Raw genomic sequence first — 24639 nt, 5'->3', positions numbered from 1 at the left:
GTATTAGTACAGGACCGCCCCCACCTGTGGAGTATTAGTAGTATCAGTACAGGACCGCCCCCACCTGTGGAGTATTAGTACTGGACCGCCCCCACCTGTGGAGTATTAGTACAGGACCGCCCCCACCTGTGGAGTATTAGTAGTATCAGTACAGGACCGCCCCCTCCTGTGGAGTATTAGTAGTATCGGTACAGGACCGCCCCCACCTGTGGAGTATTAGTACAGGACCGCCCCCACCTGTGGAGTATTAGTAGTATCAGTACAGGACCCCCCCACCTGTGGAGTATTAGTAGTATCAGTACAGGACCCCCCCACCTGTGGAGTATTAGTACAGGACCCCCCCACCTGTGGAGTATTAGTAGTATCAGTACAAGGACCCCCCCCCCACCTGCCGAGTATTAGTAGTATCAGTACAGGTCCCCCCCCACCTGCCGAGTATTAGTAGTATCAGTACAGGACCCCCCCCACCTGCCGAGTATTAGTAGTATCAGTACAGGACCGCCCCCCACCTGTGGAGTATTAGTACAGGACCGCCCCCACCTGTGGAGTATTAGTACAGGACCGCCCCCACCTGTGGAGTATTAGTACAGGACCGCCCCCACCTGTGGAGTATTAGTACAGGACCGGCCCCACCTGTGGAGTATTAGTACAGGACCGCCCTCACCTGTGGAGTATTAGTAGTATCAGTACAGGACCGCCCTCACCTGTGGAGTATTAGTAGTATAAGTATAGGACCGCCCCCACCTGTGGAGTATTCGTAGTATCAGTACAGGACCGCCACCACCTGTGGCGTATTAGTAGTATCAGTACTGGACCGCCCCCACCTGTGGAGTATTAGTACAGGACTGCCCCCACCTGTGGAGTATTAGTAGTATCAGTACAGGACAGCCCCCCACCTGTGGAGTATTAGTACAGGACCGCCCCCACCTGTGGAGTATCAGTACTGGACCGCCCCCACCTGTGGAGTATTAGTACAGGACCGCCCCCACCTGTGGAGTATCAGTACAGGACCGCCCCCACCTGTGGAGTATTAGTAGTATCAGTACAGGACCGCCCCCACCTGTGGAGTATTAGTAGTATCGGTACAGGACCGCCCCCACCTGTGGAGTATTAGTAGTATCGGTACAGGACCGCCCCCACCTGTGGAGTATTAGTACAGGACCGCCCCCACCTGTGGAGTATTAGTAGTATCAGTACAGGACCGCCCCCACCTGTGGAGTATTTGTAGTATCAGTACAGGACCGCCCCCCACCTGTGGAGTATTAGTAGTATCAGTACAGGACCGCCCCCCACCTGTGGAGTATTAGTAGTATCAGTACATGACCGCCCCCCACCTGTGGCGTATTAGTAGTATCAGTACTGGACCGCCCCCCACCTGTGGCGTATTAGTAGTATCAGTACAGGACCGCCCCCAACTGTGGAGTATTAGTAGCATCAGTACAGGACCGCCCCCACTTGTGGAGTATTAGTAGTATCGGTACAGGACCGCCCCCACCTGTGGAGTATTAGTAGTATCAGTACAATACCCCCCCCACCTGCCGAGTATTAGTAGTATCAGTACAGGACCCCCCCACCTGCCGAGTATTAGTAGTATCAGTACAGGACCGCCCCCCACATGTGGAGTATTAGTAGTATCAGTACAGGACCGCCCCCACCTGTGGCGTATTAGTAGTATCAGTACAATACCCCCCCCACCTGCCGAGTATTAGTAGTATCAGTACAGGACCCCCCCACCTGCCGAGTATTAGTAGTATCAGTACAGGACCGCCCCCCACCTGTGGAGTATTAGTAGTATCAGTACAATACCCCCCCCACCTGCCGAGTATTAGTAGTATCAGTACAGGACCCCCCCACCTGCCGAGTATTAGTAGTATCAGTACAGGACCGCCCCCCACCTGTGGAGTATTAGTAGTATCAGTACAGGACCGCCCCCACCTGTGGAGTATTAGTACAGGACCGGCCCCACCTGTGGAGTATTAGTACAGGACCGCCCTCACCTGTGGAGTATTAGTAGTATCAGTACAGGACCGCCCTCACCTGTGGAGTATTAGTAGTATAAGTATAGGACCGCCCCCACCTGTGGAGTATTCGTAGTATCAGTACAGGACCGCCACCACCTGTGGCGTATTAGTAGTATCAGTACTGGACCGCCCCCACCTGTGGAGTATTAGTACAGGACTGCCCCCACCTGTGGAGTATTAGTAGTATCAGTACAGGACAGCCCCCCACCTGTGGAGTATTAGTACAGGACCGCCCCCACCTGTGGAGTATCAGTACTGGACCGCCCCCACCTGTGGAGTATTAGTACAGGACCGCCCCCACCTGTGGAGTATCAGTACAGGACCGCCCCCACCTGTGGAGTATTAGTAGTATCAGTACAGGACCGCCCCCACCTGTGGAGTATTAGTAGTATCGGTACAGGACCGCCCCCACCTGTGGAGTATTAGTAGTATCGGTACAGGACCGCCCCCACCTGTGGAGTATTAGTACAGGACCGCCCCCACCTGTGGAGTATTAGTAGTATCAGTACAGGACCGCCCCCACCTGTGGCGTATTAGTAGTATCAGTACTGGACCGCCCCCCACCTGTGGCGTATTAGTAGTATCAGTACAGGACCGCCCCCAACTGTGGAGTATTAGTAGCATCAGTACAGGACCGCCCCCACTTGTGGAGTATTAGTAGTATCGGTACAGGACCGCCCCCACCTGTGGAGTATTAGTAGTATCAGTACAATACCCCCCCCACCTGCCGAGTATTAGTAGTATCAGTACAGGACCCCCCCACCTGCCGAGTATTAGTAGTATCAGTACAGGACCGCCCCCCACATGTGGAGTATTAGTAGTATCAGTACAGGACCGCCCCCACCTGTGGAGTATTAGTAGTATAAGTATAGGACCGCCCCCACCTGTGGAGTATTAGTAGTATCAGTACAGGACCGCCCCCTCCTGTGGAGTATTAGTACAGGACCGCCCCCACCTGTGGAGTATTAGTAGTATCAGTATAGGACCGCCCCCACCTGTGGAGTATTAATAGTATCAGTACAGGACCGCCCCCTCCTGTGGAGTATTAATACAGGACCGCCCCCACCTGTGGAGTATTAGTAGTATCAGTACAAGGACCCCCCCCCACCTGCCGAGTATTAGTAGTATCAGTACAGGACCTCCCCCACCTGTGGAGTATTAGTACAGGACCGCCCCCACCTGTGGAGTATTAGTAGTATCAGTACAGGACCGCCCCCCCACCTGTGGAGTATTAGTATCAGTACAGGACCGCCCCCCCACCTGTGGAGTATTAGTAGTATCGGTACAGGACCGCCCCCACCTGTGGAGTATCAGTACTGGACCGCCCCCACCTGTGGAGTATTAGTACAGGACCGCCCCCACCTGTGGAGTATCAGTACAGGACCGCCCCCACCTGTGGAGTATTAGTAGTATCAGTACAGGACCGCCCCCACCTGTGGAGTATTAGTAGTATCGGTACAGGACCGCCCCCACCTGTGGAGTATTAGTAGTATCGGTACAGGACCGCCCCCACCTGTGGAGTATTAGTACAGGACCGCCCCCACCTGTGGAGTATTAGTAGTATCAGTACAGGACCGCCCCCACCTGTGGAGTATTTGTAGTATCAGTACAGGACCGCCCCCCACCTGTGGAGTATTAGTAGTATCAGTACAGGACCGCCCCCCACCTGTGGAGTATTAGTAGTATCAGTACATGACCGCCCCCCACCTGTGGCGTATTAGTAGTATCAGTACTGGACCGCCCCCCACCTGTGGCGTATTAGTAGTATCAGTACAGGACCGCCCCCAACTGTGGAGTATTAGTAGCATCAGTACAGGACCGCCCCCACTTGTGGAGTATTAGTAGTATCGGTACAGGACCGCCCCCACCTGTGGAGTATTAGTAGTATCAGTACAATACCCCCCCCACCTGCCGAGTATTAGTAGTATCAGTACAGGACCCCCCCACCTGCCGAGTATTAGTAGTATCAGTACAGGACCGCCCCCCACATGTGGAGTATTAGTAGTATCAGTACAGGACCGCCCCCACCTGTGGCGTATTAGTAGTATCAGTACAATACCCCCCCCCACCTGCCGAGTATTAGTAGTATCAGTACAGGACCCCCCCACCTGCCGAGTATTAGTAGTATCAGTACAGGACCGCCCCCCACCTGTGGAGTATTAGTAGTATCAGTACAATACCCCCCCCACCTGCCGAGTATTAGTAGTATCAGTACAGGACCCCCCCACCTGCCGAGTATTAGTAGTATCAGTACAGGACCGCCCCCCACCTGTGGAGTATTAGTAGTATCAGTACAGGACCGCCCCCACCTGTGGAGTATTAGTACAGGACCGGCCCCACCTGTGGAGTATTAGTACAGGACCGCCCTCACCTGTGGAGTATTAGTAGTATCAGTACAGGACCGCCCTCACCTGTGGAGTATTAGTAGTATAAGTATAGGACCGCCCCCACCTGTGGAGTATTCGTAGTATCAGTACAGGACCGCCACCACCTGTGGCGTATTAGTAGTATCAGTACTGGACCGCCCCCACCTGTGGAGTATTAGTACAGGACTGCCCCCACCTGTGGAGTATTAGTAGTATCAGTACAGGACAGCCCCCCACCTGTGGAGTATTAGTACAGGACCGCCCCCACCTGTGGAGTATCAGTACTGGACCGCCCCCACCTGTGGAGTATTAGTACAGGACCGCCCCCACCTGTGGAGTATCAGTACAGGACCGCCCCCACCTGTGGAGTATTAGTAGTATCAGTACAGGACCGCCCCCACCTGTGGAGTATTAGTAGTATCGGTACAGGACCGCCCCCACCTGTGGAGTATTAGTAGTATCGGTACAGGACCGCCCCCACCTGTGGAGTATTAGTACAGGACCGCCCCCACCTGTGGAGTATTAGTAGTATCAGTACAGGACCGCCCCCACCTGTGGAGTATTTGTAGTATCAGTACAGGACCGCCCCCCACCTGTGGAGTATTAGTAGTATCAGTACAGGACCGCCCCCCACCTGTGGAGTATTAGTAGTATCAGTACATGACCGCCCCCCACCTGTGGCGTATTAGTAGTATCAGTACTGGACCGCCCCCCACCTGTGGCGTATTAGTAGTATCAGTACAGGACCGCCCCCAACTGTGGAGTATTAGTAGCATCAGTACAGGACCGCCCCCACTTGTGGAGTATTAGTAGTATCGGTACAGGACCGCCCCCACCTGTGGAGTATTAGTAGTATCAGTACAATACCCCCCCCACCTGCCGAGTATTAGTAGTATCAGTACAGGACCCCCCCACCTGCCGAGTATTAGTAGTATCAGTACAGGACCGCCCCCCACATGTGGAGTATTAGTAGTATCAGTACAGGACCGCCCCCACCTGTGGAGTATTAGTAGTATAAGTATAGGACCGCCCCCACCTGTGGAGTATTAGTAGTATCAGTACAGGACCGCCCCCTCCTGTGGAGTATTAGTACAGGACCGCCCCCACCTGTGGAGTATTAGTAGTATCAGTATAGGACCGCCCCCACCTGTGGAGTATTAATAGTATCAGTACAGGACCGCCCCCTCCTGTGGAGTATTAATACAGGACCGCCCCCACCTGTGGAGTATTAGTAGTATCAGTACAAGGACCCCCCCCCACCTGCCGAGTATTAGTAGTATCAGTACAGGACCTCCCCCACCTGTGGAGTATTAGTACAGGACCGCCCCCACCTGTGGAGTATTAGTAGTATCAGTACAGGACCGCCCCCCCACCTGTGGAGTATTAGTATCAGTACAGGACCGCCCCCCCACCTGTGGAGTATTAGTAGTATCGGTACAGGACCGCCCCCACCTGTGGAGTATTAGTACAGGACCGCCCCCACCTGTGGAGTATTAGTACAGGACCGCCCCCACCTGTGGAGTATTAGTACAGGACCGCCCCCACCTGTGGAGTATTAGTAGTATCAGTACAGGACCGCCCCCTCCTGTGGAGTATTAGTACAGGACCGCCCCCACCTGTGGAGTATTAGTAGTATCAGTACAAGGACCCCCCCCCACCTGCCGAGTATTAGTAGTATCAGTACAGGTCCCCCCCCACCTGCCGAGTATTAGTAGTATCAGTACAGGACCGCCCCCCACCTGTGGAGTATTAGTACAGGACCGCCCCCACCTGTGGAGTATTAGTAGTATCAGTACAGGACCGCCCCCACCTGTGGAGTATTAGTAGTATCAGTACAGGACCGCCCCCACCTGTGGAGTATTAGTAGTATCCGTACAGGACCGCCCCCCCACCTGTGGAGTATTAGTAGTATGAGTACAGGACCGCCCCCACCTGTAGAGTATTAGTAGCATCAGTACAGGACCGCCCCCACCTGTGGAGTATTAGTAGTATCAGTACAGGACCGCCCCCTCCTGTGGAGTATTAGTAGTATCAGTACAGGACCGCCCCCACCTGTGGAGTATTAGTAGTATCAGTACAGGACCGCCCCCACCTGTGGAGTATTAGTAGTATCAGTACAGGACCGCCCCCACCTGTGGAGTATTAGTAGTATCAGTACAGGACCGCCCCCTCCTGTGGAGTATTAGTAGTATCAGTACATGACCGCCCCCACCTGTGGAGTATTAGTAGTATCAGTACAGGACCGCCCCCACCTGTGGAGTATTAGTAGTATCAGTACAGGACCGCCCCCCACCTGTGGAGTATTAGTAGTATCAGTACAGGACCGCCCCCTCCTGTGGAGTATTAGTACAGGACCGCCCCCACCTGTGGAGTATTAGTAGTATCAGTACAGGACCGCCCCCTCCTGTGGAATATTAGTAGTATCAGTACAGGACCGCCCCCTCCTGTGGAGTATTAGTAGTATCAGTACAGGATCGCCCCCACCTGTGGAGTATTAGTAGTATCAGTACAGGACCGCCCCCCACCTGTGGAGTATTAGTAGTATCAGTACAGGACCGCCCCCACCTGTGGAGTATTAGTAGTATCAGTACAGGACCCCCCCACCTGTGGAGTATTAGTACTATCAGTACAGGACCCCCCCACCTGTGGAGTATTAGTAGTATCAGTACAGGACCCCCCCACCTGTGGAGTATTAGTAGTATCAGTACAGGACCGCCCCCACCTGTGGAGTATTAGTAGTATCAGTACAGGACCGCCCCCACCTGTGGAGTATTAGTAGTATCAGTACAGGACCGCCCCCACCTGTGGAGTATTAGTAGTATCAGTACAGGATCGCCCCCACCTGTGGAGTATTAGTAGTATCAGTACAGGACCGCCCCCACCTGTGGAGTATTAGTAGTATCAGTACAGGATCGCCCCCACCTGTGGAGTATTAGTAGTATCAGTACAGGACCGCCCCCTCCTGTGGAGTATTAGTACAGGACCGCTCCCACCTGTGGAGTATTAGTAGTATCAGTACAGGACCGCCCCCACCTGTGGAGTATTAGTAGTATCAGTACAGGATCGCCCCCACCTGTGGAGTATTAGTAGTATCAGTACAGGACCGCCCCCACCTGTGGAGTATTAGTAGTATCAGTACAGGATCGCCCCCACCTGTGGAGTATTAGTAGTATCAGTACAGGACCGCCCCCTCCTGTGGAGTATTAGTACAGGACCGCCCCCACCTGTGGAGTATTAGTAGTATTAGTACAGGACCGCCCCCACCTGTGGAGTATTAGTAGTATCAGTACAGGACCGCCCCCACCTGTGGAGTATTAGTAGTATCAGTACAGGACCGCCCCTACCTGTGGAGTATTAGTACAGGACCGCCCCCACCTGTGGAGTATCAGTACAGGACCGCCCCCACCTGTGGAGTATTAGTAGTATCAGTACTGGACCGCCCCCACCTGTGGAGTATTAGTAGTATCAGTACAGGACCGCCCCCACCTGTGGAGTATTAGTAGTATCAGTACAGGACCGCCCCCACCTGTGGAGTATTAGTAGTATCAGTACAGGACCGCTCCCACCTGTGGAGTATTAGTAGTATCAGTACAGGACCGCCCCCTCCTGTGGAGTATTAGTAGTATCAGTACAGGACCCCCCCACCTGTGGAGTATTAGTAGTATCAGTACAGGACCGCCCCCTCCTGTGGAGTATTCGTAGTATCAGTACAGGACCGCCCCCACCTGTGGAGTATTAGTAGTATCAGTACAGGATCGCCCCCACCTGTGGAGTATTAGTAGTATCAGTACAGGACCCCCCCACCTGTGGAGTATTAGTAGTATCAGTACAGGACCGCCCCCTCCTGTGGAGTATTAGTACAGGACCGCCCCCACCTGTGGAGTATTAGTAGTATTAGTACAGGACCGCCCCCACCTGTGGAGTATTAGTAGTATCAGTACAGGACCGCCCCCCCACCTGTGGAGTATTAGTAGTATCAGTACAGGACCGCCCCCTCCTGTGGAGTATTAGTACAGGACCGCCCCCACCTGTGGAGTATTAGGAGTATCAGTACAGGACCCCCCCACCTGTGGAGTATTAGTAGTATCAGTACAGGACTGCCCCCCCCACCTGTGGAGTATTAGTAGTATCAGTACAGGACCGCCCCCCCACCTGTGGAGTATTAGTAGTATCAGTACAGGACCGCCCCCTCCTGTGGAGTATTAGTACAGGACCGCCCCCACCTGTGGAGTATTAGGAGTATCAGTACAGGACCGCCCCCACCTGTGGAGTATTAGGAGTATCAGTACAGGACCCCCCCACCTGTGGAGTATTAGTAGTATCAGTACAGGACTGCCCCCCCACCTGTGGAGTATTAGTAGTATTAGTACAGGACCGCCCCCACCTGTCGAGTATTAGTAGTATCAGTACAGGACCGCCCCCACCTGTGGAGTATTAGTAGTATCAGTACAGGACTGCCCCCACCTGTGGAGTATTAGTAGTATCAGTACAGGACCCCCCCACCTGTGGAGTATTAGTAGTATCAGTACAGGACCCCCCCACCTGTGGAGTATTAGTAGTATCAGTACAGGACCGCCCCCTCCTGTGGAGTATTAGTACAGGACCGCCCCCACCTGTGGAGTATTAGTAGTATCAGTACAGGACCCCCCCCACCTGTGGAGTATTAGTAGTATCAGTACAGGACCGCCCCTACCTGTGGAGTATTAGTAGTATCAGTACAGGACCGCCCCTACCTGTGGAGTATTAGTAGTATCAGTACAGGACCGCCCCTACCTGTGGAGTATTAGTAGTATCAGTACAGGACCCCCCCCACCTGTGGAGTATTAGTAGTATCAGTACAGGACCGCCCCCACCTGTGGAGTATTAGTAGTATCAGTACAGGACCGCCCCTACCTGTGGAGTATTAGTAGTATCAGTACAGGACCCCCCCACCTGTGGAGTATTAGTAGTATCAGTACAGGACCGCCCCCTACTGTGGAGTATTAGTACAGGACCGCCCCCACCTGTGGAGTATTAGTAGTATCAGTACAGGACCGCCCCTACCTGTGGAGTATTAGTAGTATCAGTACAGGACCCCCCCCACCTGTGGAGTATTAGTAGTATCAGTACAGGACCGCCCCCACCTGTGGAGTATTAGTAGTATCCTTCCATGTCTACTCACCTGTGGGGTACATGTTGGGAACCTCGGTCTTGATATCTTTTGAGCTCCGTGCAGACACTGAACAAGCAGAGGATTCTGGGAGACGTAATGCAATGTATTACCTTTATGTGGTGGTCAGAGGGGGCACGTCCTTGTACAGTCCTGGGGATGATGATTTGTCTCCTGGGGATGATGGGGATGATGATTTGTCTCCTGGGGATGATGGGGATGATGATTTGTCTCCTGGGGATGATGATTTGTCCCCTGGGGATGATGATTTGTCCCCTGGGGATGATGGGGATGATGATTTGTCTGATGGGGATGATGATTTGTCCTCACAGTTGTACTGAAGCTTCTAATACATATAATGGAAATGTTTGTGGAGCGTCTGGCGGGGGAGGGGGTGTCGCCGGTTCCGCTCCACCATCCTCGTGGTCGTGTGTCCCAGTTGTCCCGGGATATAATGCCCACTTGTTGGCTGTATTGGTGGTATCAGGGGTGAGGGGTTGATGGCGGGGTCCGGCCTCGTGTCCCGCTCACATCTTGTCTTGTCTCTTTACAGATCTGTCCCGCGGCTGGGAGGAAGGATTCACCGACGAGGGCGCCAGCTTCTTCATTGAGTGAGTACATTGTGGGTGACACTGCCCCCTGAATGTCCTGCGGGTCACCAGCACCGGCCGCTGGATGCCTGTCACTACCTGCCATTATATCCGTCATATATTATATCACCTGTAATCACATGACTGTGCGCTGCAGCCTGGACACATCCGGGATCGCTCGCTCTGGCCCCTGAGTGGCTGATGTGGGATCGCTCGCTCTGGCCCCTGAGTGGCTGATGTGGGATCGCTCGCTCTGGCCCCTGAGTGGCTGATGTGGGATCGCTCGCTCTGGCCCCTGAGTGGCTGATGTGGGATCGCTCACTCTGGCCCCTGAGTGGCTGATGTGGGATCGCTCACTCTGGCCCCTGATTGGCTGATGTGGGATCGCTCGCTCTGGCCCCTGATTGGCTGTTGTGGGATCACTCGCTCTGGCCCCTGAGTGGCTGATGTGGGATCGCTCGCTCTGGCCCCTGATTGGCTGTTGTGGGATCGCTCGCTCTGGCCCCTGATTGGCTGTTGTGGGATCGCTCGCTCTGGCCCCTGATTGGCTGTTGTGGGATCACTCGCTCTGGCCCCTGATTGGCTGTTGTGGGATCACTCGCTCTGGCCCCTGATTGGCTGTTGTGGGATCGCTCGCTCTGGCCCCTGATTGGCTGTTGTGGGATCGCTCGCTCTGGCCCCTGATTGGCTGTTGTGGGATCACTCGCTCTGGCCCCTGATTGGCTGTTGTGGGATCACTCGCTCTGGCCCCTGAGTGGCTGATGTGGGATCGCTCGCTCTGGCCCCTGATTGGCTGTTGTGGGATCGCTCGCTCTGACCCCTGATTGGCTGTTGTGGGATCACTCGCTCTGGCCCCTGATTGGCTGTTCTGCGGTGCGTTCAGATGGCCTGGTCACTGCTGCTGATGCCGTGTCACCCGGTAGGACTGTACATAACTTGGTGACACGGGTTCGTTGGTCCGGCTGCCGTCACGCTGGCGGCGGTTTGGTCTCTTCCTGTCACTGATGATTATCAATGTGCTGCCGATCCTCACCCCATAACGCTGTCGTCACCGCGCTGATCTGTGGTCTGATTCCCTTCGGATTATACCGCTCTGCGCCCCAGCTGGTGATCGGCTTCATGTTGAGTTTGTGTCTTCGTTAGATTTCTGCTCTTGAGGCTCTGTTCACACTGGGAATGATATTGGCTCCGTGACGGTCCGGAGCGGCGGGTAACGCAAATGTGGACAGAACCGATGACTCCAGTATAAGTGTGAAGCGATGGAGGCCGAGATCTGACTGCAGACTGATGATTACCCTCCCCCTCTGTGTCCCAGGTTGCGGTTTTCCGGTATTCGCACCGCGCTCTTTGATGACACAGATTGTTGATATAACTTTGCGGGTTGTAAACATTTGCGCAGCGTTCCGGTGACGTGACTTAAATTTACACAAAATGTAATAAATGGAGTTCTAGTAATGGACGTCCCCGGCGTGTCACAATGATGGCGCGGTCCGGGGTGGGACGTCTCTCTCCAGTAATGGCGGCGGTCTTGTGCGGTACCGCTCTGCCTTCCCGCAGATTACGCCACGCAAACGTTTTTATGCAGAAATCTGTTCAGTCATAAAATAAGAAGTCATCGCTTTGTAATATAAACCGCTCAGCGTTCTCCAGTTCAGGATTCATCCTGCAGTGTAAAGAATGGAGGTTTTTATCCTGGTTGTCATGGCTACATCCAGGGTCCTGTCTGTAAATACTTGTAGTAGATATACTGGGGGAGGGTCCGTCAGCAGCTCACGGTATATACAGGCCGTAGCCATGACAACCAGGGCGATCACCTGTAATTACATCAGTCCGTTGTGTGTCGGCAGCGGGTGAGTTACGAGTAATGTCTAAGCTCCGCCCCTTGCGCCTGTATCCGGGAGATGAGCGGTGATAACGGAGAGGCCTGACATTTTGTGGATTTGGGGGGTGTCCTGTTCTGGGCTCGGAGTGCGAGGAGAACGACTCTTTAATAAGGTAAAACGACAGCTTTAATTTGGCGCCAATGTGGCGTTTGTTTTCTAGGCGTGCCGTGGTGTTGGTGTGCTCCCTCCGCGCCGAGTTGTGTTTGGTCGCTATGGCGATGGCTGGTATCAGCTGACACTCCCCTTGTGCATACAGCGGCAGCAGGAGCGGGAAGGGTTAATGGTTTGTGATCTGGCAGGAATGTCGCTCCCGCCGCCTCAGTCTTCGTCCTCTGAAGCCGCAGTCTCTGCACTGGGACCAGGAGGCTCCTGGGGGCCACGCTCCTACACCGGTATCAGTCCTATGCAGTATGGCTACTATTACCGCTCCCGTAGTTGATCACCCAGCTTTCCCGGACTCCTGAAGGGCCCAGATATTCTCTTCTTGGGGCGTCTGGGAAAGTTGGGTTATCATCGCCGTGGCAGCCATGTTCACGCCCAGCTGTTGTAATGATCCCCTGCCCCAGGAAGCTGTCAGTGATGCCGGGGGTTCACCCAACTTTCCAAGTGTCCTGAGCGCCAGTGACTCCGCCTCCTGCCACCCTATCATCACCCAGCTCTGGGGTGTGTAGTCCTACGATGGGGGCGATGCTGGGTGTTACGGCCGCCGTGTCCCTCCCCCGTCATGTGACTGTTTGTATTTCTCCCGCCGTCTGTCTCGTACGGCGCTGGCGGTCGCGGCTTTCGCTTCTGTTACGTTCTTGGTGAGTATTTTTCATGTCTTTGAGGAACAGACTGTAGAATTCTGTGCCGGAGACGGCGGCGAGCGGTGGGGCGGCGGCGAGCGGTGGAGCTGCAGCGAGCGGTGGGGCGGCAGCGAGCGTGATATTGGCGTCTTCTTCATGCTGGACGGTCTTTTATACGGAGATGGCGTCGCTTTTATTTCCATGTTGGTTTCCGCGCAGTGTAGAATAATAGGAATGCTCGTCATTCCGCGCGCCGCCGGTCGTTCCGTCCACGCTAATGGATGATCACGTTTCTGTCCACGTAATGGATGACCCTCCTGGAGTCCAGTGACGTGCTCCGTACATACAACCCCAGAAATGACGTGCCGTGTAATCGTCCTGTATACGCGGCTCTCGTGTTCTGCTGCGAGTGATGTCACGAGGGGCGTCATGCATCCCGTAGAGACGTGGCATCCATAACCGCGTGACTCGTGCGCGTTGTCATGAGATAATCGCTGGATCCCTCTCCTTACATACGGGGAGCAGCGGCCAGACCCCTCCCCCCCCCCCCCCCCCCGGGGGAAACACGATGAAGGTCCAGCGAATAAACGACTCCCCCATGAGTGCGGTCGGGGGTCGGGTCGCTCTTGTAGGTGGATAGTTGACGCTGCTCGTGTGAGTGATGTCATCGCTGCCGGTCGGCGGGCAGGATCGCGGGGTCACAGGGTGATTAGCATCAGTCGACCTCTGTAGGATCACAGGAGCTGACAATCTCCGGCCCGTCCTCGGGAGGGCGCTGGTTACCTGCTATTTCATGCCACATCTTTAGCGCCTCCTTGTGGGCAGAGGACTGGGGGAGGGGGCGCGTTGTTTAGCCGGTACCGGGATGTGACGGGACTGAGGACTCGTACATGTTGAGGTGCAGAAGTTTGGATCGTGCGCCTCAGAATTCCCTGCTCTCCAGCACTGGCCTATAGATGTTCTTCCTGAGCTCCCTGGTTCATGAATAGAATGACAGTAAAGACTGACACTGGCAGGACAGCAGATGAGATGTAACACGGTGCCGTTCAGGGTGTGTGAAAAGCTGGGTGAGCGACGGTGGAAAAGCCCTAAATCTGTCCTTTTACATGATCTGTGTGCGTCCTGTTCCCGGACACCTGACGTTCCTGAGGAGTCGGGTCCCAGTGACAGCGCAGTTTTATAACCGCCCCTGAACGCGACGATGGCGACAGTCCCAGTTCCTTACACTTAGAGCTTGCACGCGGGATCTCGTCCAAGTGACCAAGTTGCTAAGAAACGAAGCGGATCCCCAAAAGAAAGTCCCCGACGTCCCATGTATAATTTATAACTGCGGGAGGTTCACATTTCTAATCTCCTCGGCAATGGAAGAAGCCAAGTACAGCGACGGAACCGAGAGGACCAGGACACGGCTTATAACAGTACAGCAGCGTTATAAGAGGAGCGGCTGATATCAGTCACATATATAGATGTAAGGACTGGAGGATATAATAGTACAGCAGTGATATAAGAGGAGCGGCTGATATCAGTCACATATATAGATGTAAGGACTGGAGGATATAATAGTACAGCAGTGATATAAGAGGAGCGGCTGATGTCACATATATAGATGTAAGGACTGGAGTATATAATAGTACAGCAGTGATATAAGAGGAGCGGCTGATATCAGTCACATATATAGATGTAAGGACTGGAGGATATAATAGTACAGCAGTGATATAAGAGGAGCGGCTGATATCAGTCACATATATAGATGTAAGGGCTGGAGGATATAATAGTACAGCAGTGATATAAGAGGAGCGGCTGATATCAGTCACATATATAGATGTAAGGACTGGAGGATATAATAGTACAGCAGTGATATAAGAGGAGCGGCTGATATCAGTCACATATGATGTAATGTCTCTGGAGGATATAATAGTACAGCAGTGATATAAGAGGAGCGGCTGATATCAGTCACATATAAATAGATGTAAGGACTGAGGATATAATAGTACAGCACTGATATAAGAGGAGCGGCTGATATCAGTCACATATATAGATGTAAGGACTGGAGGATATAATAGTACAGCAGTGATATAAGAGGAGCGGCTGATATCAGTCACATATATAGATGTAAGGACTGGAGGATATAATAGTACAGCAGCGTTATAAGAGGAGCGGCTGATATCAGTCACATATATAGATGTAAGGACTGGAGGATATAATAGTACAGCAGTGTTATAAGAGGAGCGGCTGATATCAGTCACATATATAGATGTAAGGACTGGAGGATATAATAGTACAGCAGTGATATAAGAGGAGCCGCTGATATCAGTCACATATATAGATGTAAGGACTGGAGGATATAATAGTACAGCAGTGATATAAGAGGAGCGGCTGATATCAGTCACATATATAGATGTAAGGACAGGAGGATATAATAGTACAGCAGTGATATAAGAGGAGCGGCTGATATCAGTCACATATATAGATGTAAGGACTGGAGGATATAATAGTACAGCAGTGATATAAGAGGAGCGGCTGATATCAGTCACATATATAGATGTAAGGACTGGAAGATATAATAGTATAGCAGTGATATAAGAGGAGCGGCTGATATCAGTCACATATATAGATGTAAGGACTGGAGGATATAATAGTACAGCAGTGATATAAGAGGAGCGGCTGATATCAGTCACATATATAGATGTAAGGACTGGAGGATATAATAGTATAGCAGTGATATAAGAGGAGCGGCTGATATCAGTCACATATATAGATGTAAGGACTGGAGGATATAATAGTACAGCAGTGATATAACAGGAGCGGCTGATATCAGTCACATATATAGATGTAAGGATTGGAGGATATAATAGTACAGCAGTGATATAAGAGGAGCGGCTGATATCAGTCACATATATAGATGTAAGGACTGGAGGATATAATTGTACAGCAGTGATATAAGAGGAGGGGCTGATATCAGTCACATATATAGATGTAAGGACTGGAGGATATAATAGTACAGCAGTGTTATAAGAGGAGCGGCTGATATCAGTCACATAGATGTAAGGACTGGGGGATATAATAGTACAGCAGTGATATAAGAGGAGCGGCTGATATCAGTCACATATATAGATGTAAGGACTGGAGGATATAATAGTACAGCAGTGATATAAGAGGAGCGGCTGATATCAGTCACATATATAGATGTAAGGACTGGAGGATATAATTGTACAGCAGTGATATAAGAGGAGCGGCTGATATCAGTCATATATATAGATGTAAGGTCTGGAGGATATAATAGTACAGCAGTGATATAAGAGGAGCGGCTGATATCAGTCACATATATAGATGTGAGGACTGGAGGATATAATAGTACAGCAGTGATATAAGAGGAGCGGCTGATATCAGTCACATATATAGATGTAAGGACTGGAGGATATAATAGTACAGCAGTGATATAAGAGGAGCGGCTGATATCAGTCACATATATAGATGTAAGGACTGGAGGATATAATAGTACAGCAGTGATATAAGAGGAGCGGCTGATATCAGTCACATATATAGATGTAAGGACTGGAGGATATAATAGTACAGCAGTGATATAACAGGAGCGGCTGATATCAGTCACATATATAGATGTAAGGATTGGAGGATATAATAGTACAGCAGTGATATAGGAGGAGCGGCTGATATCAGTCACATATATAGATGTAAGGACTGGAGGATATAATAGTACAGCTGTGATATAAGAGGAGCGGCTGATATCAGTCACATATATAGATGTAAGGACTTGAGGATATAATTGTACAGCAGTGATATAAGAGGAGCGGCTGATATCAGTCACATATATAGATGTAAGGACTGGAGGATATAATAGTACAGCAGTGATATAAGAGGAGCGGCTGATATCAGTCACATATATAGATGTAAGGACTGGAGGATATAATAGTACAGCAGTGATATAAGAGGAGCGGCTGATATCAGTCACATATATAGATGTGAGGACTGGAGGATATAATAGTACAGCAGTGTTATAAGAGGAGCGGCTGATATCACATATATAGATGTAAGGACTGGAGGATATAATAGTACAGCAGTGATATAAGAGGAGCGGCTGATATCAGTCACATATATAGATGTAAGGACTGGAGGATATAATAGTACAGCAGTGATATAAGAGGAGCGGCTGATATCAGTCACATATATAGATGTAAGGACTGGAGGATATAATAGTACAGCAGTGATATAAGAGGAGCGGCTGATATCAGTCACATATATAGATGTAAGGACTGGGGGATATAATAGTACAGCAGTGATATAAGAAGAGCGGCTGATATCAGTCACATATATAGATGTAAGGACTGGAGGATATAATAGTACAGCAGTGATATAAGAGGAGCGGCTGATATCAGGCACATATATAGATGTAAGGACTGGATGATATAATAGTACAGCAGTGATATAAGAGGAGCGGCTGATATCAGTCCCATATATAGATGTAAGGACTGGAGGATATAATAGTACAGCAGTGATATAAGAGGAGCGGCTGATATCAGTCACATATATAGATGTAAGGACTGGAGGATATAATAGTACAGCAGTGATATAAGAGGAGAGGCTGATATCAGTCACATATATAGATGTAAGGACTGGAGGATATAATAGTACAGCAGTGATATAAGAGGAGCGGCTGATATCAGTCACATATATAGATGTAAGGACTGGAGGATATAATAGTACAGCAGTGTTATAAGAGGAGCGGCCGATATCAGTCACATATAGATGTAAGGCCTGGAGGATATAATAATACAGCAGTGATATAAGAGGAGCGGCTGATATCAGTCCCATATATAGATGTAAGGACTGGAGGATATAATAGTACAGCAGTGATATAAGAGGAGCGGCTGATATCAGTCACATATATAGATGTAAGGACTGGAGGATATAATAGTACAGCAGTGATATAAGAGGAGAGGCTGATATCAGTCACATATATAGATGTAAGGACTGGAGGATATAATAGTACAGCAGTGATATAAGAGGAGCGGCTGATATCAGTCACATATATAGATGTAAGGACTGGAGGATATAATAGTACAGCAGTGTTATAAGAGGAGCGGCTGATATCAGTCACATATATAGATGTAAGGACTGGAGGATATAATAGTACAGCAGTGATATAAGAGGAGCGGCTGATATCAGTCACATATATAGATGTAAGGACTGGAGGATATAATAGTACAGCAGTGATATAAGAGGAGCGGCTGATATCAGGCACATATATAGATGTAAGGACTGGATGATATAATAGTACAGCAGTGATATAAGAGGAGCGGCTGATATCAGTCATATATAGATGTAAGGACTGGAAGATATAATAGTACAGCAGTGATATAGGAGGAGCGGCTGATATCAGTCACATATATAGATGTAAGGACTGGAGGATATAATAGTACAGCTGTGATATAAGAGGAGCGGCTGATATCAGTCACATATATAGATGTAAGGACTGGAGGATATAATAGTACAGCAGTGATATAAGAGGAGCGGCTGATATCAGTCACATATATAGATGTAAGGACTGGAGGATATAATAGTACAGCAGTGATATAAGAAGAGCGGCTGATATCAGTCACATATATAGATGTAAGGACTGGAGGATATAATAGTACAGCAGTGTTATAAGAGGAGCGGCTGATATCAATCACATATATAGATGTAAGGACTGGAGGATATAATAGTACAGCTGTGATATAAGAGGAGCGGCTGATATCAGTCACATATATAGATGTAAGGACTGGAGGATATAATAGTACAGCAGTGATATAAGAGGAGCGGCTGATATCAGTCATATATATATAGATGTAAGGACTGGAGGATATAATAGTACAGCAGTGATATAAGAGGAGCGGCTGATATCAGTCACATATATAGATGTAAGGACTGGAGGATATAATAGCACAGCAGTGATATAAGAGGAGCGGCTGATATCAGTCACATATATAGATGTAAGGACTGGAGGATATAATAGTACAGCAGTGATATAAGAGGAGCGGCTGATATCAGTCACATATATAGATGTAAGGACTGGATGATATAATAGTACAGCAGTGATATAAGAGGAGCGGCTGATATCAGTCACATATAGAGATGTAAGGACTGGAGGATATAATAGTACAGCAGTGATATAAGAGGAGCGGCTGATATCAGTCACATATATATATGTAAGGACTGCAGGATATAATAGTACAGCAGTGATATAAGAGGAGCGGCTGATATCAGTCACATATATAGATGTAAGGACTGGAGGATATAATAGTACAGCAGTGATATAAGAGGAGCGGCTGATATCAGTCACATATATAGATGTAAGGACTGGAGGATATAATAGTACAGCAGTGATATAAGAGGAGCGGCTGATATCAGTCACATATATAGATGTAAGGACTGGAGGATATAATAGTACAGCAGTGATATAAGAGGAGCGGCAGATATCAGTCACATATATAGATGTAAGGACTGGAGGATATAATAGTACAGCAGTGATATAAGAGGAGCGGCTGATATCAGTCACATATATAGATGTAAGGACTGGAGGATATAATAGTACAGCAGTGATATAAGAGGAGCGGCTGATATCAGTCACATATATAGATGTAAGGACTGGAGGATATAATAGTACAGCAGTGATATAAGAGGAGCGGCTGATATCAGTCACATATATAGATGTAAGGACTGGAGGATATAATAGTACAGCAGTGATATAAGAGGAGCGGCTGATATCAGTCACATATATAGATGTAAGGACTGGAGGATATAATAGTACAGCAGCGTTATAAGAGGAGCGGCTGATATCAGTCCCATATATAGATGTAAGGACTGGAGGATATAATAGTACAGCAGTGATATAAGAGGAGCGGGTAAGTATAAAACATGATGTAAGAGTAGGATTGTGAATGCAGCTCTGGATGTGACCTGTGAATGTCCGGACGGTCTCGTTACGTGCAGGATAATTGTGAGTCCATCTTGAATCCTCCTGTATAATATCCGGCACATTATAATCCTGTTTCTGTTATTCGTGTTGATGTTGTATGAAGGCGCCGGCGTCCTCGGATTGTACAGGCAGCGGTATCACCGTGTGGGTGGCGGTATCTGCTGCTGCCGTCCGTGTAATAACCGCCACATGGTGTACAGTCCTTATTATAAGTAGACGATGAGGCGGCTGTTTTATTGCGCTGTAATATCTGCGCGGCGTCGCCTTGTGTATTAATCTCTCGCCGTCTTTCCGCTGCTATAATAAAGTTCCCCCGAGTCGCTGTCAGACATTTATAGGTGTAGAGTTAAAGTAGCGCAAGATTTACGGTCACTCACGACAAATGGAAGCGGCCACCGCGCCATTCTGCCTCCTATCCTCCTGTGCCCCATACAGCAGACACATCCCGCACCCCCAGAATATAAGACCCCTAGTAAATGTGCGTCCTCTTCTGACACGTTCTCTCCTGCCGTTCCTTCGTTATATCTGATCCTGGGAAAGCTGGGTGACAACTAATATGGCCGCTGTTACAGATCCCACAGACTTTGTACCCAGCTTTCTGGATTGGCGTATTCGATATGCAGGGGCAAGGCTTATTTCACAAAAGTCCTATGCAGAGTTGCCGCTCAGGAGTCTTGGAAAGCTGGGTGACCACCCTATATTTTCTCCCCCAGATCTTTTGTCCAGCCGCAGAGGTAGCCCCCATACTGGGAGGAGTGATTACTACATCAGTCCGCTCCACCTGCGGGGAGAAGCGATGTATAATGGATGACTGCCCCCAGGATTGTGTATATCCCCCGTGATCTGACATCCGAGCAGCTGCAGGAAAACATCGCTGTAGTAGCAGACTGCAGTGATGCGGGGGGGTCGTCACTAGAATCCGCGTCCTGGCGAGTTTGGATTTGTATCCGTATAATGTCACATTGCAGCTTAAAGGAACTCTCCAGGTGAGACTGATCCGCTGTGTTATATCTAGTGCGGGCTCTCAAGGGGCGGGGCATGACTGCACCACGCCCCTCAGGCCCTGTACTAGCCAGTGGTCCTGAAGATGGCGCTCTCCTTACCCGGCCGCTGCGGTCCGTGATGGCGACCTTTGCCCCCTCTAGAGTGACACTTGTATTGAAGATGGCGGGGGAGGGGTTACATTCGCGGTTGCGCCCCCCACTGGTCTAATACATGATTGTAATGACCTCGTTGTAGCCGGACACAGACCCTGCGTGGGTTCAATGATGTCTGTGTGAATGATTGGGTTTTCGGCCTCATGGACGCTGCCGCTCTTTCACCGGGCTGGGGCTGAGTGTCTGTCCTGTTGTGGGGGTCACCGGGCTGGGGCTGAGTGTCTGTCCTGTTGTGGGGGTCACCGGGCTGGGGCTGAGTGTCTGTCCTGTTGTGGGGGTCACCGGGCTGGGGCTGAGTGTCTGTCCTGTTGTGGGGGTTCACCGGGCTGGGGCTGAGTGTCTGTCCTGTTGTGGGGTCACTGGGCTGGGGCTGAGTGTCTGTCCTGTTGTGGGGGGTCACCGCGCTGGGCTGAGTGTCTGTCCTGTTGTGGGGGGTCACCGGGCTGGGGCTGAGTGTCTGTCCTGTTGTGGGGGTTCACCAGGCTGGGGCTGAGTGTCTGTCCTGTTGTGGGGGGTCACCGGGCTGGGGCTGACTGTCTGTCCTGTTGTGGGGGTCACCGGGCTGGGGCTGAGTGTCTGTCCTGTTGTGGGGGGTCACCGGCCTGGGGCTCAGTGTCTGTCCTGTTGTGGGGGGTCACCGGGCTGGGGCTGAGTGTCTGTCCTGTTGTGGGGGGTCACCGGGCTGGGGCTGAGTGTCTGTCCTGTTGTGGGGGGTCACCGGGCTGGGGCTGAGTGTCTGTCCTGTTGTGGGGGGTCACCGGGCTGGGGCTGAGTGTCTGTCCTGTTGTGGGGGGTCACCAAGCTGGGGCTGAGTGTCTGTCCTGTTGTGGGGCGTCACCGGGCTGGGGCTGAGTGTCTGTCCTGTTGTGGGGGGTCACCGGGCTGGGGCTGAGTGTCTGTCCTGTTGTGGGGGTCACCGGGCTGGGGCTGAGTGTCTGTCTTGTTGTGGGGTCACCGGGCTGGGGCTGAGTGTCCTGTTTAGTCGGATTAGTCGGCGTTCCTGGATTACCAGCTGGTGGCGCGGCTCTGGCACGTTAATTACAGGGAACCATCTGTTGACCCCGCAGTCAGGACCCTGGCAGAGGGCACAGCTCTGCTGATGTCATCGTTGCGCTGTAACGGCGGCTCCTGATCAGTGGTGAGGAGTGATGTCATCGCTGCGCTGTATTGGCGGCTCCTGATCAGTGGTGAGGAGTGATGTCATCGTTGCGCTGTAACGGCGGCTCCTGATCAATGGTGAGGAGTGATGTCATCGCTGCGCTGTAACGGCGGCTCCTGATGAGTGGTGAGGAGTGATGTCATCGTTGCGCTGTAACGGCGGCTCCTGATCAGTGGTGAGGAGTGATGTTATCGCTGCGCTGTAACGGCGGCTCCTGATCAGTGATGAGGAGTGATGTCATCGCTGCGCTGTAACGGCGGCTCCTGATCAGTGGTGAGGAGTGATGTCATCGTTGCGCTGTAACGGCGGCTCCTGAGCAGTGGTGAGGAGTGATGTCATCGTTGCGCTGTAACGGCGGCTCCTGAGCAGTGGTGAGGAGTGATGTCATCGTTGCGCTGTAACGGCGGCTCCTGATCAGTGGTGAGGAGTGATGTCATCGCTGCGCTGTAACGGCGGCTCCTGAGCAGTGGTGAGGAGTGATGTCATCGTTGTGCTGTAACGGCGGCTCCTGATCAGTGGTGAGGAGTGATGTCATCGCTGCGCTGTAACGGCGGCTCCTGAGCAGTGGTGAGGAGTGATGTCATCGTTGCGCTGTAACGGCGGCTCCTGATCAGTGATGAGGAGTGATGTCATCGCTGCGCTGTAACGGCGGCTCCTGATCAGTGGTGAGGAGTGATGTTATCGCTGCGCTGTATTGGCGGCTCCTGATCAGTGGTGAGGAGTGATGTCATCGCTGCGCTGTAACGGCGGCTCCTGAGCAGTGGTGAGGAGTGATGTCATCGTTGCGCTGTAACGGCGGCTCCTGAGCAGTGGTGAGGAGTGATGTCATCGTTGCGCTGTAACGGCGGCTCCTGATCAGTGGTGAGGAGTGATGTCATCGCTGCGCTGTAACGGCGGCTCCTGATCAGTGGTGAGGAGTGATGTCATCGCTGCGCTGTAACGGCGGCTCCTGAGCAGTGGTGAGGAGTGATGTCATCGTTGCGCTGTAACGGCGGCTCCTGAGCAGTGGTGAGGAGTGATGTCATCGTTGCGCTGTAACGGCGGCTCCTGATCAGTGGTGAGCAGTGATGTCATCGTTGCGCTGTAACGGCGGCTCCTGATCAGTGGTGAGCAGTGATGTCATCGTTGCGCTGTAACGGCGGCTCCTGAGCAGTGGTGAGGAGTGATGTCATCGTTGCGCTGTAACGGCGGCTCCTGATCAGTGGTGAGGAGTGATGTCATCGTTGCGCTGTAACGGCAGCTCCTGATCAGTGGTGAGGAGTGATGTCATCGTTGCGCTGTAACGGCGGCTCCTGATCAGTGGTGAGGAGTGATGTCATCGTTGCGCTGTAACGGCGGCTCCTGATCAGTGGTGAGGAGTGATGTCATCGTTGCGCTGTAACGGCAGCTCCTGATCAGTGGTGAGGAGTGATGTCATCGCTGCGCTGTAACGGCGGCTCCTGATCAGTGGTGAGGAGTGATGTCATCGCTGCGCTGTAACGGCGGCTCCTGAGCAGTGGTGAGGAGTGATGTCATCGTTGCGCTGTAACGGCGGCTCCTGAGCAGTGGTGAGGAGTGATGTCATCGTTGCGCTGTAACGGCGGCTCCTGATCAGTGGTGAGCAGTGATGTCATCGTTGCGCTGTAACGGCGGCTCCTGATCAGTGGTGAGCAGTGATGTCATCGTTGCGCTGTAACGGCGGCTCCTGAGCAGTGGTGAGGAGTGATGTCATCGTTGCGCTGTAACGGCGGCTCCTGATCAGTGGTGAGGAGTGATGTCATCGCTGCGCTGTAACGGCGGCTCCTGATCAGTGGTGAGGAGTGATGTCATCGCTGCGCTGTAACGGCGGCTCCTGAGCAGTGGTGAGGAGTGATGTCATCGTTGCGCTGTAACGGCGGCTCCTGAGCAGTGGTGAGGAGTGATGTCATCGTTGCGCTGTAACGGCGGCTCCTGATCAGTGGTGAGCAGTGATGTCATCGTTGCGCTGTAACGGCGGCTCCTGATCAGTGGTGAGCAGTGATGTCATCGTTGCGCTGTAACGGCGGCTCCTGAGCAGTGGTGAGGAGTGATGTCATCGTTGCGCTGTAACGGCGGCTCCTGATCAGTGGTGAGGAGTGATGTCATCGTTGCGCTGTAACGGCAGCTCCTGATCAGTGGTGAGGAGTGATGTCATCGTTGCGCTGTAACGGCGGCTCCTGATCAGTGGTGAGGAGTGATGTCATCGTTGCGCTGTAACGGCGGCTCCTGATCAGTGGTGAGGAGTGATGTCATCGTTGCGCTGTAACGGCAGCTCCTGATCAGTGGTGAGGAGTGATGTCATCGCTGCGCTGTAACGGCGGCTCCTGATCAGTGGTGAGGAGTGATGTCATCGCTGCGCTGTAACGGCGGCTCCTGAGCAGTGGTGAGGAGTGATGTCATCGTTGCGCTGTAACGGCGGCTCCTGAGCAGTGGTGAGGAGTGATGTCATCGTTGCGCTGTAACGGCGGCTCCTGATCAGTGGTGAGCAGTGATGTCATCGTTGCGCTGTAACGGCGGCTCCTGATCAGTGGTGAGCAGTGATGTCATCGTTGCGCT

General features: G+C 51.6%; 1 protein-coding gene across 4 annotated transcripts in view; it reads left to right on the top strand.

The window, feature by feature from the left end:
- PLEKHA7 (pleckstrin homology domain containing A7) overlaps positions 1-24639 on the top strand; it is a 164363-nt gene that overhangs the window by 783 nt on the left and 138941 nt on the right. For all 4 annotated transcript variants that reach the window (XM_075838219.1, XM_075838217.1, XM_075838215.1 and 1 more), the window contains exon 3: positions 10090-10147. In XM_075838219.1, coding sequence (XP_075694334.1) covers positions 10090-10147 — 58 coding nt within the window. The remainder of the gene's footprint in view (positions 1-10089; positions 10148-24639) is intronic.

The sequence above is a fragment of the Rhinoderma darwinii genome, chromosome 9, assembly GCF_050947455.1.
Source record: "Rhinoderma darwinii isolate aRhiDar2 chromosome 9, aRhiDar2.hap1, whole genome shotgun sequence".
Taxonomy (NCBI): Eukaryota; Metazoa; Chordata; class Amphibia; order Anura; family Rhinodermatidae; genus Rhinoderma; species Rhinoderma darwinii.
The sequence above is the reverse complement of the archived record's forward strand: the minus strand, read 5'-3'. Positions and strand labels throughout refer to the sequence as shown.